This window comes from Meles meles, chromosome 3 (assembly GCF_922984935.1).
Source record: "Meles meles chromosome 3, mMelMel3.1 paternal haplotype, whole genome shotgun sequence".
NCBI lineage: Eukaryota > Metazoa > Chordata > Mammalia > Carnivora > Mustelidae > Meles > Meles meles.
In genome coordinates, this window is record NC_060068.1 from 48,695,259 (window position 1) to 48,711,877 (window position 16,619).

A 16,619-nucleotide genomic window follows, 5' to 3' on the forward strand; every position below is an offset into this window, starting at 1 on the left:
TTCTATTAAGAAAAAGGAAATATTCTATGTGGGCCTATTTTGTTCAACGTCCAGTCCTGTGCTAGGTAGTTCACATTGCTATTACATGAATTTGTTTTAAATCAACTCCAGTGGAGTAAGAAAAAATATTAAACATTGGGAGTTTCTAAACTAATCTCATTTAAGAAATATAAGTTTCAGGAATGGTTAAGTGCCAATGCATGGAATGGTTAAATGCCAACAGTTAGCTTCAATTGTTTTTATTACAGTAAGAGGAATTTTACTCTTAATGCATAGAATTTGAAGAAAAAATTTATATAAGCTTTTAAAAGAGGCCTTTTTGAAAATTATTAATACAAACGTGAAATAAGACCCTTCAAACAAATACCAATTTCAGTAATAGTTTACATACAGCAATAATTTATTCTGAAATGTTCATTTAGTTTCTGTTGAGACACGATTCATGTCTCATTAATAAAAGAGCAGCCATCTCACCTCAAATACCAGAATATACAACAAGTTACAGCATAGCAAAATTCTATCTACTTTCAGATAAAATCTAGTTCGGTAAAATAGTTTCATTCAATGTTTTACGGTTACACAGATTTTTTGTTTTTGTTTTGAGCACAAAATAGTGTAAATTGTTACACCATAGCTATCTATATGCACATAATGTGACCACAGTACTGTTAATCATTACTTCTGAAATTGAACCATCAGTTTCATTCATGCAGTAAAGCAAAGCAGGCTGGGTAAACTTGTTCATCGGGAACCATATTACTGTGAATTTCACAGCCACATGATTAATTATGTTAGATGGACTCACAAGGACTAAAACAGAATGGTTTTTTGCATAAATACCAATTTCTCCCTGATGTAAGTTTAGTCAGTTTATAATCTAGAAATGATTGAGAACAGCAATATATCATATCCTCTATCTGTAGTGTTCATTAGTTTAAGACAAGCAATAATTAAAGGATGATGGGATGGGACGCTACTTAAATAGTGTGTAAAACATACTGTACAAATATACTTGGCTTTACCATTTTCTTCCTAACTATCAAGAGTGCCTCCCAAAATATGACCAGTGAAGACAAAGTTTACTATCAAATATGGCTTCCAGAACAAAAACTCTCTAACAAACCTATTTACACAATTTTTCAGTCTTAAAGTTTCATTTGAAACAGAATTTCTACATAGCAGTTGTAATTAACACATAATTTTCTGAGTTTCATCATTCCAGCTCTTTTACACAGATGTCACAAGGTAAGACCCAGAATGGCGCTTAGGACTTTGAGTTCCACTGGATTCTGTGCTGTCAGTTTTTGAATCTCGTTTCTTCGTGTTGTTATTCACTGGTGTCGGGATCTGAGACGGCCGGGCTGAAGTGCTATCTGCGCTGCTTTTCCTAGGGCTAGGATTGTAATTGAAAGGAGTCACTCTGGCAGCCACAGTCCCACTAGGTGAACTGTGCTTGCTTGAGCTGCTAGAACTGAATGGTGTACGGTCAGCAACAGAGCTCTCACTTGTCTCTGATGCAGGGACAGGATTACTTTGTCCGGGTTTTGCCTCAGTTCCTTTTTGGTCTGGGGCCTCTACCTGAATAAAGGAGTTCAGGCGGTTTTCCAAACCCATGGTGCGTACAGGAGCACTGCCATTGCCCACATTTTGCTTTCCCTGATTATCTTTTGCATCTTTAGCGTTTGGATTTCCCTTTTCTGAAACAGTGTCAATCACAGGGGGAGTATTTCCTGTTGGAGATCTTCCGGATCTAGGGTTGTTAATGGGACAGTCCTCAATTCTCACCCAAACATCCTCTGTTTTAGAAACAGCAGGTGCCATTTGATAAATTAGAGTCTTTGATTCAGCACCATTTGCAGCACCTGAGGAAGTGGTCTGAGAGGTACTATTTGTGGGAGAAATCTCACTTTCTTTTATTTTTCTCCACGTTCCTTTTGTGGATACTTGGTTTTCTTTAGTTTGCTTGGTTCCTGAAATTGAGTTCACATGTTTTTCATCCTCACTTTTTGCTTTTTCACTGGACTCTGATGAAGCAGAAAGAATTGAGGATGAACTTCCGGTTCTTCTCCAAGTGCTTACTCGAGGAAGGGATGATGAATGCTTGCTGTGCTCACGTTTCCAGGTTCCTGATCTATTAATCGGAAGTCTAGAAGGACTTTCAGAATGGGAGCGTGCTATATCATGGCGCTTTGCTGGTCTTCCATCATTATACTCTATGGTGGGACTGAGATTAGGAGGGAGTTTTCGCCATCCACCAGACTGAACAGACGAATGTGTGGACAGAGACATATCAGGAAGGGAAGGACTTAAAACCGGAGTCTGTGCCTGGGACCTAGTGGGAGAATCTGGTCTAGAAGATGGAGAAAGAGATTCAAATGAAGCAGACTCCTCCAGTTTTCTCCTTAGGGTTGGGCTTGGAGCTTCTTTGATGAAAGTTGACTGGCGTACTAATACCGGTCTCTCTGACCTATCAGATTCACTTCCACTTGACTTCGTTGAAGACATTCTAGAAAGTTCCACCTTTTTACTGGCTCCATTGCTATTATTTATCTGATTTAGTCCTTTGGAGGCAGACTCACTTCTTGGGATACTACTGCCATTCTTGGATAAACCCGTTTGTTTGGTAAGATTCTGTTGGCTCATCTGTCTGCCTGGAGATGTATAAGACATCTTCCCAGAACCTGAGGACTTAGTCGAAGCAGTACTAGGGGATGAAGTCCTTGGCAACTGAGATAATTTGTTGGGAGGACTTATTCCATTTCTACCAGGAGAAATTGAGTTTCGCCCTGGAGACTGCATAGGTCTACTTAATGGTTGTTGGGCAGGTCTTGAAGGAGTGGAATCTCTAGATCCTGATCTAGAAGGCCCTTTATTTGCGACAGCTGGTTGGGATGTCGGCCTGGTTACAGGGCTTAATTCTGACTTCACTGATGGCTTGGCTCCTCTAGGAGAGGTGGTGGCTGTCTGACCTTCGCTAGGGCTTTTGGAAGCTGGAGTCTTAAGAGGTGGGCCTTTCTTAGAAACTGGACTTGTACTTGAAGAGCTATTTCGAACTCCTGGAATATGAATCATTGTCCTGCCTCGAGAGATGGAAGGCATGTTTGCTTGAAGGGACTGTTTCATTTGGTTTGAAATCTCCGAATTAGATCGCACTTTTCCAGTAAGTAAACTTTTATAAACTTTTTTCCCTCCTTTGATTCCTTTATTTTCAGATTCTATCTTTTTAGTTTCCAATGTGCTCTTCTCCCCAGGTTTTAGAATTCGTGGGCCCTTATTACTTGTAAAGGGTTTTTCCTCTTGATCAGGTGTAAGATGAAATGGTGATCCCAGAGAGATTCCTGATTTCAGTGAAAGGATGGAATCTGAGTCAGATGAAGCTTGTCTAGATAAACAGGCAGCAGCAGCAGCTTGATGTAAACTACTTACTATGGAATTTGCACCTTCCTGAATAGCTTTCCAATCAAAATTTTCTGAATCTGGGGATAAACCATGTTCTGAATCTGGTCTCTGTATATCTTTCAAATCGAGTGTCAAATCTTCTGCTAATATGCCACTCATATTTCTGGGGCTATGCTTTTCATTATCACCCTTGAGTCTTGAAGGCTTTTTCTTCTTTGGCATTGCAGAACTTATACATTCTTGCAACAGGTCGTCTTCAGAATCAATACTAAGAGAACTGAGAGAACTGTTTCTTGAGAAACAAACAGGGGTATCTTCAACGTGAAATGATTTAGGAGCGTAACCTGATGCCTGAGGTTTACTTGGTTCTCCCTGTGAGTTAGGGGGCTCTGTCTTTTTGATAGGTTCATTTTCTTTGTTATTGTTGTTTTCTTGATCAATGTCACTAAGGGAACTTAGAGAGGAGTTTCGAGAAAAGCACACTGGTGTGTTTTCAATAGCAAAGTTTTGTAATTTTTCGTCAGTTGCTGCCCCTCTGTCTGGTACGTCTTTGGATGACTGTGGAAAAGTGGACTGCTTCTGCAGCAAGGGTTTAGACTGACCTCGATTTATTGGATGTTTTGTAACAGCCTGTGTCTTATTAGCTGACTGTTGATTAGTGGTTAGTTCTGTGTGGCTGGTAACTTTAGCTTCTGATTCCTTATTTTCTTTCCCCTTTCTTAATTCAGCCTTTTCTCTGGAAAGGTCAACATCATCATCATCAAAATCTAGAGAACTCAAAGAATCATTTCGTGAAAAACAGTATGGAGTTCCTTCAATGGGTGTGTAGTGATGAGGTGAATCAAAAGTAAAACTTCCTCTGACTCGATCTTCGTTATTTGGTAGCTTATCATTGAAGTCCTTGGAACTATTTTTCAAGTTCTGTTTCTTTGAATCTTTGTTGTCTGAGAAAGTTCTTTCAGCATTTAAATTATTTTTTGAGTCTGCATTTTTTCTTACACGTGTCCTATACTCAGTATTTTGTGGTATAGGTTTTACTGGTGAAGTAGGTTTCTTTTTCTTACCATCTAATTGATTTTTGTTAGTTCCAGATGAAGACATAGATGCTTGCTGGACTTGGTCCATTATCTTTTTTACACGGAAAGGTTTGTGACTTTTTCCTTTGGGCATAGCAGAATTAATGCATTCTGCAAGAATATCACCTTCTTCTGTTTTACTATCATCCAGTTCAGATATTGTTACAGATGGGGTTTTTCCTCTTTGAGCCTCATCTGTACTTCTGCCTTCTGTAGGAATGGTATCTCGTTTTTCGAAGTCACTTGACTGTGGCCCTGTTCTAACCCCTTCCCCAGCAGCTAACTCATTTGGAGGAGATTCTATCGTTAGGTCACTTAAAGACGTAGCTGTAGAAAAGTTTATAGGTGTCCCTTCTACACAATATACCCGCGGCATATCATCTCCTGGTGTAAAACTAACATGCTTTTGTGCTTGTAACCTGTTTTGTGATGGAAGAAGTTTGTACACAGGAAGTTGACTTGGTTTCCTTGCCACAGGGGGAGGTAATTTTGAAGCAGTCTGGGCTGGTTTTTTGGCTTTGCGTGAAGATTTTGTTGGCATGGCAGAAATAATACATTCTTCTAGTATTTCAATATCATCATCATCTGAGTCATCTAACAGGTCTTTTTCGGAGTCGATAGGTTTTTCCGTCTCTTTTTCCTGGTTTTCATTTGCTTCTTCAGGCTGCTCAGATTCAGTTTCATTCCCATTGTCATTTTCCTGAACTGGAGGCATTATTCTTAATTCCACATCTTTCTGTATAAATGGCTCATCGAGGCTCAGAGCACTCAGGCTAGAGGAACAAGAAAATCCATCTGGAGTACTTTCTGTGGCAAAATGTAACAGAGTGTCAGCATCTGGAAGAACCTGGACTCTCTGTACCGCAGCATTTACAGCAGCTTGCTTAGGTCCACTCTCCCTCTTTTCCACAGCAGGGGCTTTGTTTTTAGGCACCTCTCGCTTGGTTTGAACTGTCTGAGGCGGAGGGGGAGGGGTCTTACTTCTGCTTGGTGGCATGGTTTGTCCAGGGCTATCTGGAAGGTCACTGGGGCTTATAATGCCACTTACCATTCCACTGCAGGGTTCACTCTGAACAGAGCTGGCAATTGAACGGCTCTCAAAGCTATCGAGCGAACTCACTGAGGTACATCGGCTAAACATGAGTGGGGTCTCCTGAACATAGTGCTCTGGTGGACTTTTAGGTGTCTGAGCACCACTTTTTGATGGGGATTTGGCCCCTGAGGAAAATTCAACAGCTTTGTGCCTGGTTGATTCTGCAGGTAAACCAGAAGCCTGAAGTCTGCTGGATTTGGTTCGAATATGCTGTGACACTGTTGGAACTTCACTCACAGAATCTTCTGTTGTTCTAGTCCCACTGTTTTCTTTGATTTCTGCTATTTGTAGGGTATTAGCAGAATCTGTTTCCTGGGTTGCCCGATCACATCCTATTTCATCTTCAGCTGATGACAAAGATGATAATGAACTGCAGCGTGAAAAACAAATTGGGGTGTCCTCTACACAGTAAGTCTGTATTGTTTCTTGGTTGATGGAGGGAACTTTGCAGGAGGTGGCTTTGGGGGTCTGACCATTTCTGCTTTGTGCTGAACTTGGGTGGTGCTGATTCTGCCTCTTGGCATTAGATGAGGGTGTGGATGTATTCTCACTGCTTGAAGAGATGTGTTCAGTTTTAGTGCTCTGTCCAGATGAATTCTTTGAGAATGAGAATGGTGGTTTCTGTGAAGAAGGAATGTCTGTGGCATATTTTAAACTATAATCAATAGGCTGATCCACATGATGTTTTTCTTCGTTGTATTTTATGCTATAATTTGTTGGTCTTTCTTCTTCCTCATGCTGCTCTTCCTCGGAGTAGCGTTCACTATAGTTGGTTGGCTTATCATCTTCATAGTCATCTTCCTGACACAAAGACTGGTTTACATTTTGATTAATTCCATGATTCGAACCTACTCGATTTGTTTCTGAACCACTGGCTCCTCTTGACCTATATGGGGAAACACATTCCTGCTGTCCAAAATGTGGCTGGAACTTGAGGTGTTTATCATCAGTGCTCTCGGTATATACGGGGTAAGTTGTGCTTTGACTTCTTGGTTGTCTCTGCTCACTTTGTTTTATTTCATCTTCTATTATATGTTTGGGTCTTGCCCATCTTTCATTCTGTGAAGGGCTTTGCCTTCCGGAGTTCAACTGCTCATCGGAATATTTAAGACTATAATTTATTGGTGTATCTAGTTCTCCGTCATTGTCATCCATGTGATTTGCGCTATGTATTTTATGGGCCAGGTCAGCTGGATATTGACCATAGCTGCAAAATTTACTTTCATCGTCTTCAGAATAGGATTCAATGGAAGGCTTCATCTGACCTCTTTTACCATAACCATCACTACTACTGACACTGTTTAAACTATCATTTGAAGATCTCTTATATTCCAAGCTAGCATAAGGCATAGGACATGTCCTATTTGAACCTTCCGACTTACTGAAGTTGTAAGTGTTTGCATGTGTGTGGGCAGTAGAGCTTCTTCTTAGTGCATTCCTCTCATCTGTCCCACAATGTAACTCGGTGGTAGACCCAGAACTTCTGTCTTCTTGGGAGGTGTGAATGGCTGATACTTCTTCCATGACTTTGGCAATCTGGGCTGCAGTGGTGGAAATCTGCAAACCTCGCTTTGAAGAAGTGCCTGAATTTTCTGTTGCCGGGTGGTAGTTGCCTAGGCTGATTCCTCGTTCTCTCTCCAAACTTCTATCTTTTTCAGAACGAGAACTGTCTAAACTTCCTCTTGAGGAAGAAGAGCTAGGCAACACTGTGGTATTTAAATATGGTGAAAGGACGGTCATATTTCCAGTATTAAAATTGTCTGACCTATTATCATCATGTCGGTTGGTGTCAAAAACATAGTCACTATAAAGACTTTGCTTGTGTCGTTGCTTATTACGATGAGATGCCTTGGGACTTAAATTGTCAATATTGTCAAAAGTTTCTGATAAATGCTGAGCATCTAATTCTGCTTCTAGGGCTTTTTGTTTTCTGACATGAAGAGATGGCAAGCTTGAACCAGGAGACATAATATTGGCATCCTTATACTTTGCAGGTCTATTTGCCATGAGATTCCTTAAAGCTGCAGCGCTTCCCATAGCAATCATTTTGTGCTTTGAATGTATGAGGTTTTTGAGCATGCTGACTGCCCCCATGTCCCATAATGCTTCTTGGTCTTTAGGATTTCTTGCTGAGAGATTCCACAAGGTTCCACATGCATTACTGACTATTGTCAAACTGTGAGATTTCAAGTGTTGTAATAAGGTTTGCAGGCAGTTGTTCTCTCTTAGGATTTGCCTGAAATAAAATAAGAGATCCCAAAATTAAAGTAACAATCTCCTTATTGTAACAACAAATAAACAGTTAGAAAACAAATTTAAATCTAAAGATAACTACTAAAACTTATTGATAGGCATAATAAAACTGCCCCAAATTATACTATAAATTTCAAGCATTTCAAAATTCCTTTTGTTCCTACTTCATTTAATGTTTACTGTTTAAAAATACTCATCTGTCAAGACTATAAGAAGTAAAAGTGTTAACTTTAATCTGTTCTGCATTTCTTATTCTGATCCAATAGCTGCTGCTGCTGCTTCCTTTCTTTTTTATTTTTTAAAATATTTTACTTATTTGACAGAAATCACAACTAGGCAGAGAGGCAGGCAGAGAGAGAGGAGGAAGCAGGCTCCCCGCAGAGCAGAGAGCCCGACGCGGGACTCAATCCCAGGACCCTGGGATCATGACCCGAGCCAAAGGCAGAGGCTTTAACCCACTGAGCCACCCAGGCGCCCCATCTTTTTTAAAGATTTTATTTATTTGACAGAGAGAAAGGACAAGCAGGGGGAGCAGCAGGCTCTCTGCTCTGCAGAGAAGATGTGGGGATCGATCCCCAGACTCTGGGATCATGACCTGAGGCAAAAGCAGGCGCTTAATGGACTGAACCACCCAGGTGCCCCTGACCCCCCCAGGTGCCCCTGACCCCATAGCTTTTAAAATTTCCCTTGGGGTACCTGGGTGGCTCCGTAAGTTGAACATCCAACTCTTGATTTCAGCTCAGGTCATGATCTCAAGGTCTTGAGATAGAGCCTGTGTCAGGCTCCCCACTCAGTGGGGAGTCTGCTCGAGGATTCTTCCTCTCTCTCCCTTTCCCCTCCCCCTCCACTCATATGCTCTCTTTAATTCCTGAGCAGAAACACTTGCTTTATCTACATGATGACAGAGTTCCTCAATGAATGTATTATAAAATCTTATCCTGAATAGGGACTTTGTGGTAACTTAATCTATAGATGGGTTCCACAATGTTAACTACAAGAAATCTTGGAAGAGGTAGAAAAATCGATCAATCAATCTTTACAGGGAGCACACTGTAAGCGCCTAGACTGGCAAAGTGACTTTTTAGAATAACCTCTATCCTCCTGGATTGATTTTGTGATAATGCTATCCCCCTTAGAAGTGTGCTCTGTCAAACTGTGTGTGGAGTTATTACTTCTAGTGAAAGGTTTCGAAAATTTAAAGGTTAACTATAAAAACAAAGGTTGAGAGTTATCATAATGAACTTTGAGACTTGAAAGAGCAATGGCTTGTTTAATGCATGGTAAACTTAATTTTAATGATAGCATATTCAACTTTAGAGGTCTTTAAAACTGATTGGCAAGGGTGTACAATGAGCTTTAACGTGACAATCTTCTCTGAGCAGTCCAGCAGACACCTGAGCGCTTACTGAGTTTAAGAGGTCTTCTTTGCATAGCAGAGAGGACTCTAAGGCTTGTTTGTGCATCAAAAACCTAAAGAGAAGATGTTCACATTCTTTACAAGTTCTGTTACTAGAAGTACCTTATGGGGTTTCTGAAAACGAGAAGCAATACTGGATAAAAAATTAAAAAATATGCTGTGAAAGGACGCATATGTATATATTTTTTGAGAGTTGGGGAGGGAAGGGAAAAAGAAAGAATCCTAAGCAGGCTCCACACCCATCATGGAATCCCACGAGGGGCTCAACCTCATGACCCTGACATGATGAACTGAGCCAAAATCAAGTCAGATGTTTAACCAAATGAGCCACCCAGGCACTCCAAGATATCCCTATTTTTTGCTGACAAAATACAGAGCCTAAGTTATGAAAATTTGTGCCTTGTAAATGAGATGCTTTCTTAGGTTTCATAGCCCTAGATGAATGGCTGTTGGCTAAATAATATTAAGATTATTGATAATAAGACACCATTAAAAAAATGTGAACCATTGGGGGTGTGTGGGTGTCTCGGTTCAGTTAAATGTCTGACTCTTGATTTCAACTCAGGTCATGATCTCAGGGTCCTGGGAGCAAACCCCACCCTCAGCTCCACACTTGGCAGGAAGTCTGCTTGAGAGTCTCTTCTTCTCACCCATCCCTCCCCCAGCTCACTCTCTTAAATAAATCTTAAAAAAAAAAATGAACTACTGGATTCTCTGGAACATATCCATAGATTTTGTTTTTTATAAACGTTTCGTTCCCTTATGCCATACTAACACACAATGGGATTTTGTTCTCTGTAGTATTTGTGTCTTTAATTTTACCCCCTTCATATGGGTTATACCTCTTGATCATCATTTGTTTGCCTCTACACATCTTCATACTATAAACTTTTATTAGAATAAATATACTAACAAGTTAGGAATAAATAGTTATCTTTTCACTGTAATCTAATTTAGTTTAGCACTTGCACAATTACACAAAACACTGCTTACAACAGATTCTTTTTGAGGATATGAATTCTACATGAATTCATTTAAAAGTAATATAAAAATGCTGCATTTACCTGTGGTCCTCATTTGTAGCTATCAAGCTGGACACGTTCCGTAGTATCCCACCTCCACTCTCAATAATGGCTAACGTATTTGCCTGGCTTCGGTAAGTGAGAGTGCCGACCAGAAATGCTAGCGCACCGTCTACAGCACATATGTCAGCTTTATTCTCCGTGCAGTGTGCGGACAAGTTCCATAAAGCACTCAATACGCTTTTGAGGGTTGATTCCTATTAAGAAACAGAACATCTAATTAGAGTTGGAATATGTCATCTAATTAGAGTCATCTAATAGAGTTGGAATATGCCTCTTACAATTTCTATGTTTACTTCTACTGAGTAAGTTGTTATTGTCATTACTTATCTCCCCTGCTGCTCACCCCCCAAGGGCAAAGTATGGGCCCTCTCCATTTAGAAGAACTGATAAAATACCAACTGGAACTTAAGTAGTGATATCCCCATAGCACAAGCAGAACACAATACTTAACTAATGACCTTTTTGAACTTTATTCTAAGTGCTTAGAAGTACACACGTATCAAGAGCTCATATAAGAATATGAAACAGAACTGATGTGCATTCTGAAAAGAACACTTGCATGGTAATAGAAACCAGAAAAAAACACCACCACCAAACCCCTCTGTATGCTGATAGGAAGGCTATCTAAGACATATTATTAAATAAAAGGAGCAAGTTGCAGAGCAGGATGTACGAATATTCTGTTTGTATAAAAAGCACACATATATACTTATATGTGGTTGATTCAAAGGTAACAATATAATTTGTTAAAAAGTAAAGCATACTGAAAAAACCCCAATTTCTTAAAACTCCCAAGGAAACAGGTAATTCCAAAAACTAGAACTTCCTTGGTATATAACATCATAGCAAACTGTAACTGCTGCAAGAACAACACTGAGTATATAATTCGGGATATTTGGTTAAAACTTGCCATAATCCTGATGTTTTTTCTTCCTACTAAAATCAACTAAGGAACAAACATTCATTAAAAATCTACTCTGTGCCTATCACAATTAGAGGCACTCCAGAGGATACCAATATATAAGCTGATAACTGCTACTAGTTTGCTTAGGGGAAAAAAAGAAGCAAAACCATACATGAACAAAGGAAAGATTACTGCTACCTGAATTTAATCAAATAAATGAAGTATTTCATGGAGGAGAGCAGCTCTGTATAAGATAAGACCTGTATCTTCAGAAAGAAGACAGGTGTTCCTGGCATAGAAGAGGGAATCAGCAAGGGAGGACTGAGGAATAGAAAGAAGACACAGAGGAGATCCAAGTCCATGCTGGGGAGCAGTGTTAGGTCAGGTGAGATGGTAAAAAAAGAAAACAAAAACTTGAAAGTCAGGGCAAACACTCTGGGCCTGACCCAATAAATAGCTAGCCACCATGTTCTCTTCATCAGGAAATTAAGAGAATCTAGGAGCAAATACTATTTATCAGGAGGCAGGGAGATGTGAGAAGGTTAAGAGCTCAATTTTTTTTTTTAAAGATTTTATTTATTTATTTGACAGAGAGAGAGATCACAAGTAGGCAGAGAGGCAGGCAGAGAGAGAGGGGGAAGCGGGCTCCCCGCTAAGCAGAGAGCCCAACACGGGGCTCGATCCCAGGACCCTGAGATCATGACCTGAGCCAAAGGCAGCGGCTTAATCCACTGAGCCACCCAGGTGCCCCAAGAGCTCAATTTTAATTACACTGTGACTGAGGTAAAGGTGGGATATTTAAAGTATCCCAGGAACAGAGAAAACAGCAACAGTTTAGATGTATAAGTGAGTTCAACTACAGATGGCCCAGAGGTCAGAGGTGAGAGGCAGGTAGGAAAACAGAAGTTGTTCTCTACAAGATTACATGTAGAGGAAAGGGTTTTGATTCAAAGAAGCTTTATAGTTAGACTTAGAGGAAAAATGATTAGAAGTTGTAGGTATAGATGGTAAAAACAAAGGAATTTCAAAAAGGTATGTGATCCAAAAGTATCAAATATAGGTGCAGGTAGAAAAGAAACCCCAGTTAAACTATAAACCTAGATTTTGTTAGAAGCAAAATTAAAAGGAACGGAAGAAGGTATGGCCAGTGAAGAAATGGAGCCAGTGATTTGTTCAGTGTTTTGGTTGCTAGAGGAAAAAGAGCAACACTGCAGGAGTTATAAGAAGCAAAAGAAAAGGTTTGTTTGTTTTCCTGATTTTCAAAACATGGGGCTTCTTATCGAGATAGTTGAAACAAAAAAGCCATCTCTATACTCAGTAGAGAAGATACAGAAGATAGGAGTAACAAACTGATAGCTTTTATTTTTCCCCTTAAGATTTTCTTTATTTGAGAGTGAGAGAATGAGAGAGAGAGATCAAAAGAGTGGGGAGAGGTTGAGGGAGTAGCAGACTCCCTGTTAAGCAGAGAGCCCCTGATGTGGGACTTCATCCCAGAACCCTAGGATCATGATCTGACCCAAAGCAGATCCTTAACCAACAGAGTCACCGAGGAACCCGGGGACTAACAACTTTGAGTAAACACCAATGCTTGGGGCAGAGTGGGAGGATGGAAAGGTTCTGTGTGGAAAAGTAGAAGCCTGCTCAATGAAGGTAAAATGAGGCAATGCATGGGAATATGGAAGGTAGTTCTGACTCTCCTGGTCATTAGCAGTAAAGCTGAAACGGAAGAGATGATGAATTAAAAAAGAATGTTCAGAATGACTATTGCACTGAATGTAGAAAAAGAGGAAAAAAGTAAATTCTAACACTGTTAGCCAGAAGCAGACCCAAAATTTAAATTTCTGCTGAGCCAGTTTTTCCAAGACTGGGCTTACATTAAAAATTTATAGAGGAAAAAAAATTTATAGGTGAATTTATGGATGATGATCTATAAAATATTACTCTTCCTTTATAAGAACAGGGTATGCCTTCCCATTTATTATGGTCTTCTTTTGCATTTCTCAGTAGGAGGAGTCTTTTAATTTAGCTTTCTCAGTTTGTAGCAACTATTTGTATAAAGATCTTTGTGGTCCTTGAAAGATAAAGTTATGAACTCTTAGCAACAATACAAGTTCCCATAACACATACAAACACATTAAATCTTTTTGAAAATATACACACTTGATGAGGAGTCTTAAAGTGTGGACGCTAATTTTTTGGTATAATTTTATTGAGGTATAATTGAAGAACAATAAACTGCACATCTTTCAAATGTGCAATATGATCACTTTCCATGTATGAGCAAACCCATGAAACCATCACTACATTAAAAAAACAAACATTTATATCATCTCCCCAAGTTTTCTAGTACCCTCTTGTAATCCACTCTCATGTTTTCTGTCATTATAGATTATTGTTTGTACCAACAGTTCATTTTTCAAATACCCAAATAGTATTGCAGTGTGGACATCCCATAATTTGTTTACCCAATCACCTGTCGATGGACATTAGAATTACTTCTAGTTTTTGGCTATCAAACAGTATTGCTGTGAACATCTGTGTTTAAGACTTTGCGTTGACAGGAATTTTTCTCTTAGGTAAATACTTAGGATTGGAATGGCTGGATTGTGTGGTTGGTATATATTTAACTTTAAAACACTGCCAAATGTTCTTCGAGGTGATATACCATCTTACATTCCCACCAGCAGTGCATGAGAATTCCAGTTGCTTAACATCCTGGACAACACTTGGTTAATCTTTTACATTTTAACCAATATATGTAATGGTATCTCACTGTAGTTTTAATTTGTATTTCCCTCATGACTAATGATGCTGAGTATCTTTTCAAGTGCTTATGAGCCTTTTACCTATCTTCTTACCTGCAAGAAATACAAGTGTTCTGCTGATTATTTTGAAGGTATTTTTGTGCAGATCCCAAGTATATTTGAACATTATAATTACAACCATTTTTTTAGTTGAATACTTTTGTTTCTCATTATTTTTCAGTGGATTTTCTTGGGGTTTCCAGGTATAAAATAATTTCACAAAAATACATAAACAAACAAATAAAAACAAAAAATTCTTTGCCTTCTCTAAAAAGGAAATTTTGAAGGAAAAAATGTAGGCTGTAGGTCTAGCGGGACTTGCTGGGTGAAAGGAAGCCCAGATTAGCTAAGAAGACCTGCTTAATCCCTCCCAATTTCAAGCTTAATGTTTTTCTTTTTAAATTAGCTTAGTTTCTGAAGTAAATATGCCACCTGGTGCTATTTCCTTTTGAAAACAAATTATTATTTGAGGCATTCCTTACCCTTGGATCTGATCACCTCTTGATATGGTGACTATCAACACTGAGGACTCTGGAAAGCACAAAGGTAACAATGACCCCACATACACAGTGATTCTCCACGGGGGGTGATTTTCTCCCTTCATCCCTCTGGGGCACCTCTGGTAATACTGGAGACATTTTTGATGGTCATGATGGAGGGGAAGTATATTGGTATCTAGTGGGCAAAGGCCAAAGATGCTGCTAAACATCCTACAAAGCACAGGTCAGTCCCTTGAAACAATTATCTGGTCCAAGATGCCAATAGTGTCAAATCTGAAAAAACCCGACTTAACCTAGCCTGCTTTGTTCAATTTTTTCCATCTTAATACTTTCCGACTTTGGAGTAGTCTAAGACTGGTGAGATAAGCAGGTCAGAAATTAAGTAAAATCCTTTGTCTGAGGAAAGCAGCCGCATCCTTGGGACCGACTGGGAAGCAGGCTTTGGGTGAATGCACTCAGGTGAATGCACTCAACTTGGCTTCTACACTTCCTCCAGCCTCCTACTTCCAGGTCCGGGGCCTGAGCCGTGGCCTCCAGCCCAGCCAGCTGTCCCCACAGCCCATGTCCTTCTGTCCTGCCCATTTCTCCTGCCTCATGTGCAATTTTGGAGTTTTTCCATAAACTGATTCTGGCATTAGCTTTTAGATTTTTGTTAAAACCCAGGACCTTCCTTCAGCTCTGAACAATTTTTTCCCTCAATTCCAAAGATGTGCCTTTCTAACTGACCCAAATTTGGGTGGCTTCTCTCCCCTTTTGCTGTTCTACATTTTTATTCCTATGCTAGCTTTATGTCTCAAATGGTGAAATCTGTCCAATAAAATATAAAATTAAGCATGCTGCTTTAAAAAAAAAAAAATTAGGGAACCTCAAAGGTGGGAAAAGGTAGCAAAAAAGTAACCAAAAGGGAAATCCAAATTGGAGTATTAAATGTTTTCGTGCTCACTTCGGCAGCACATATACTAAAATTGGAATATTAAATGTTTTCAAAGGTACCTTTTTAACTTCTAGAGCACATTCCATCAATGCTTTCACACTTCCAACTTCACGCAATGTCTTTTTACTATTTACATCTGCTCGCCAAGACAAATTCCTCAAAACACTTGCAATAACCTGCAAATGAAATTAATTTTAGAATAACTCGAATATAAAATAATTTATAGTTATTTTGTTTTTAATGCTAGTGGTAAGAGTAGAAATCTACTAGTAAAGAAATTCCTCCTAAATGCTAATAAAGTGCCAAAAGGATTCCTACAATATAATTATTTTCCTTTATTCTGGTTTTAATGTAACCACAATTGAAACATGAGACACTAAATACTGAACCACAGTTTAAAGTAATCCAAATCAGGATATTAACTCACTAATATCCAAGAGAAACACTTGAAATTCTAACTAGTACCTGCTGTAAGTCCTCACTTTCAGATTTTAGTTGGGCCACAAGCGCTCTCATGCAGCCTTTCATAGAGCAGAGTGTAGCCTGTAAAATTAGAAATGGAACAGAGGGTCAATAACAAGGCAACCTGAAGCTGTGCTTTATTTTGGACTAATAAATGTCAAATCCAGTTTTAGTTGTCTCATTTTAATCATCCTAATATTTTACCCACAGAAGCCTCAGAGCCAGATTACAGAAAGGAAGTTTTTTGTGATCTGTTCCTCTCCTAGTAAACTGGAAAAATAAAAAGAGTAAGTGATAAGAAATGATAAGCAGGGGTGCCTGGGTGGCTCAGGTGGTTGGGCGATTGTCTTCGGCTCAGGTCATGATCCTGGGGTCCTGGGATTGAGTCCAACATCGGGCTCCCAGCTCCATGGGGAGTGTGCTTCTCCCTCTGACCTTCTCCCCTCTCAAATAAATAAATAAAATCTTAAAAAAAAAAAAAAAGAAGGAAATGATAAGCAACAGGTTTTATTTATTTATTTTAAAAACATTTTATTTACTTATTTGACAGACAGAGATGACAAGTCCGTAGAGAGGCAGGCAGAGAAAGAGAGAGGAGGAAGCAGGCTCCCCGCTGAGCAGAGAGTCCGATGCGGGGCTCGATCCCAGAACCCCGGAGATCATGACCTGAGCCGAAGGCAGAGGCTTACCCC

General features: G+C 39.5%; 1 protein-coding gene across 11 annotated transcripts in view; it reads right to left on the reverse strand.

Moving 5' to 3' along the window:
* Window positions 1-382: 382 nt before the first annotated feature.
* APC (APC regulator of WNT signaling pathway) overlaps window positions 383-16,619 on the reverse strand; it is a 138,175-nt gene continuing 121,938 nt past the window's right edge. For all 11 annotated transcript variants that reach the window (XM_045999495.1, XM_045999493.1, XM_045999491.1 and 8 more), the window contains 4 exons: window positions 15,931-16,008; window positions 15,525-15,641; window positions 10,303-10,517; window positions 383-7,804 (listed from right to left, as the gene is read on the reverse strand). In XM_045999495.1, coding sequence (XP_045855451.1) covers window positions 1,228-7,804; window positions 10,303-10,517; window positions 15,525-15,641; window positions 15,931-16,008 — 6,987 coding nt within the window. In that variant the 3' untranslated portion in view covers window positions 383-1,227. The remainder of the gene's footprint in view (window positions 7,805-10,302; window positions 10,518-15,524; window positions 15,642-15,930; window positions 16,009-16,619) is intronic.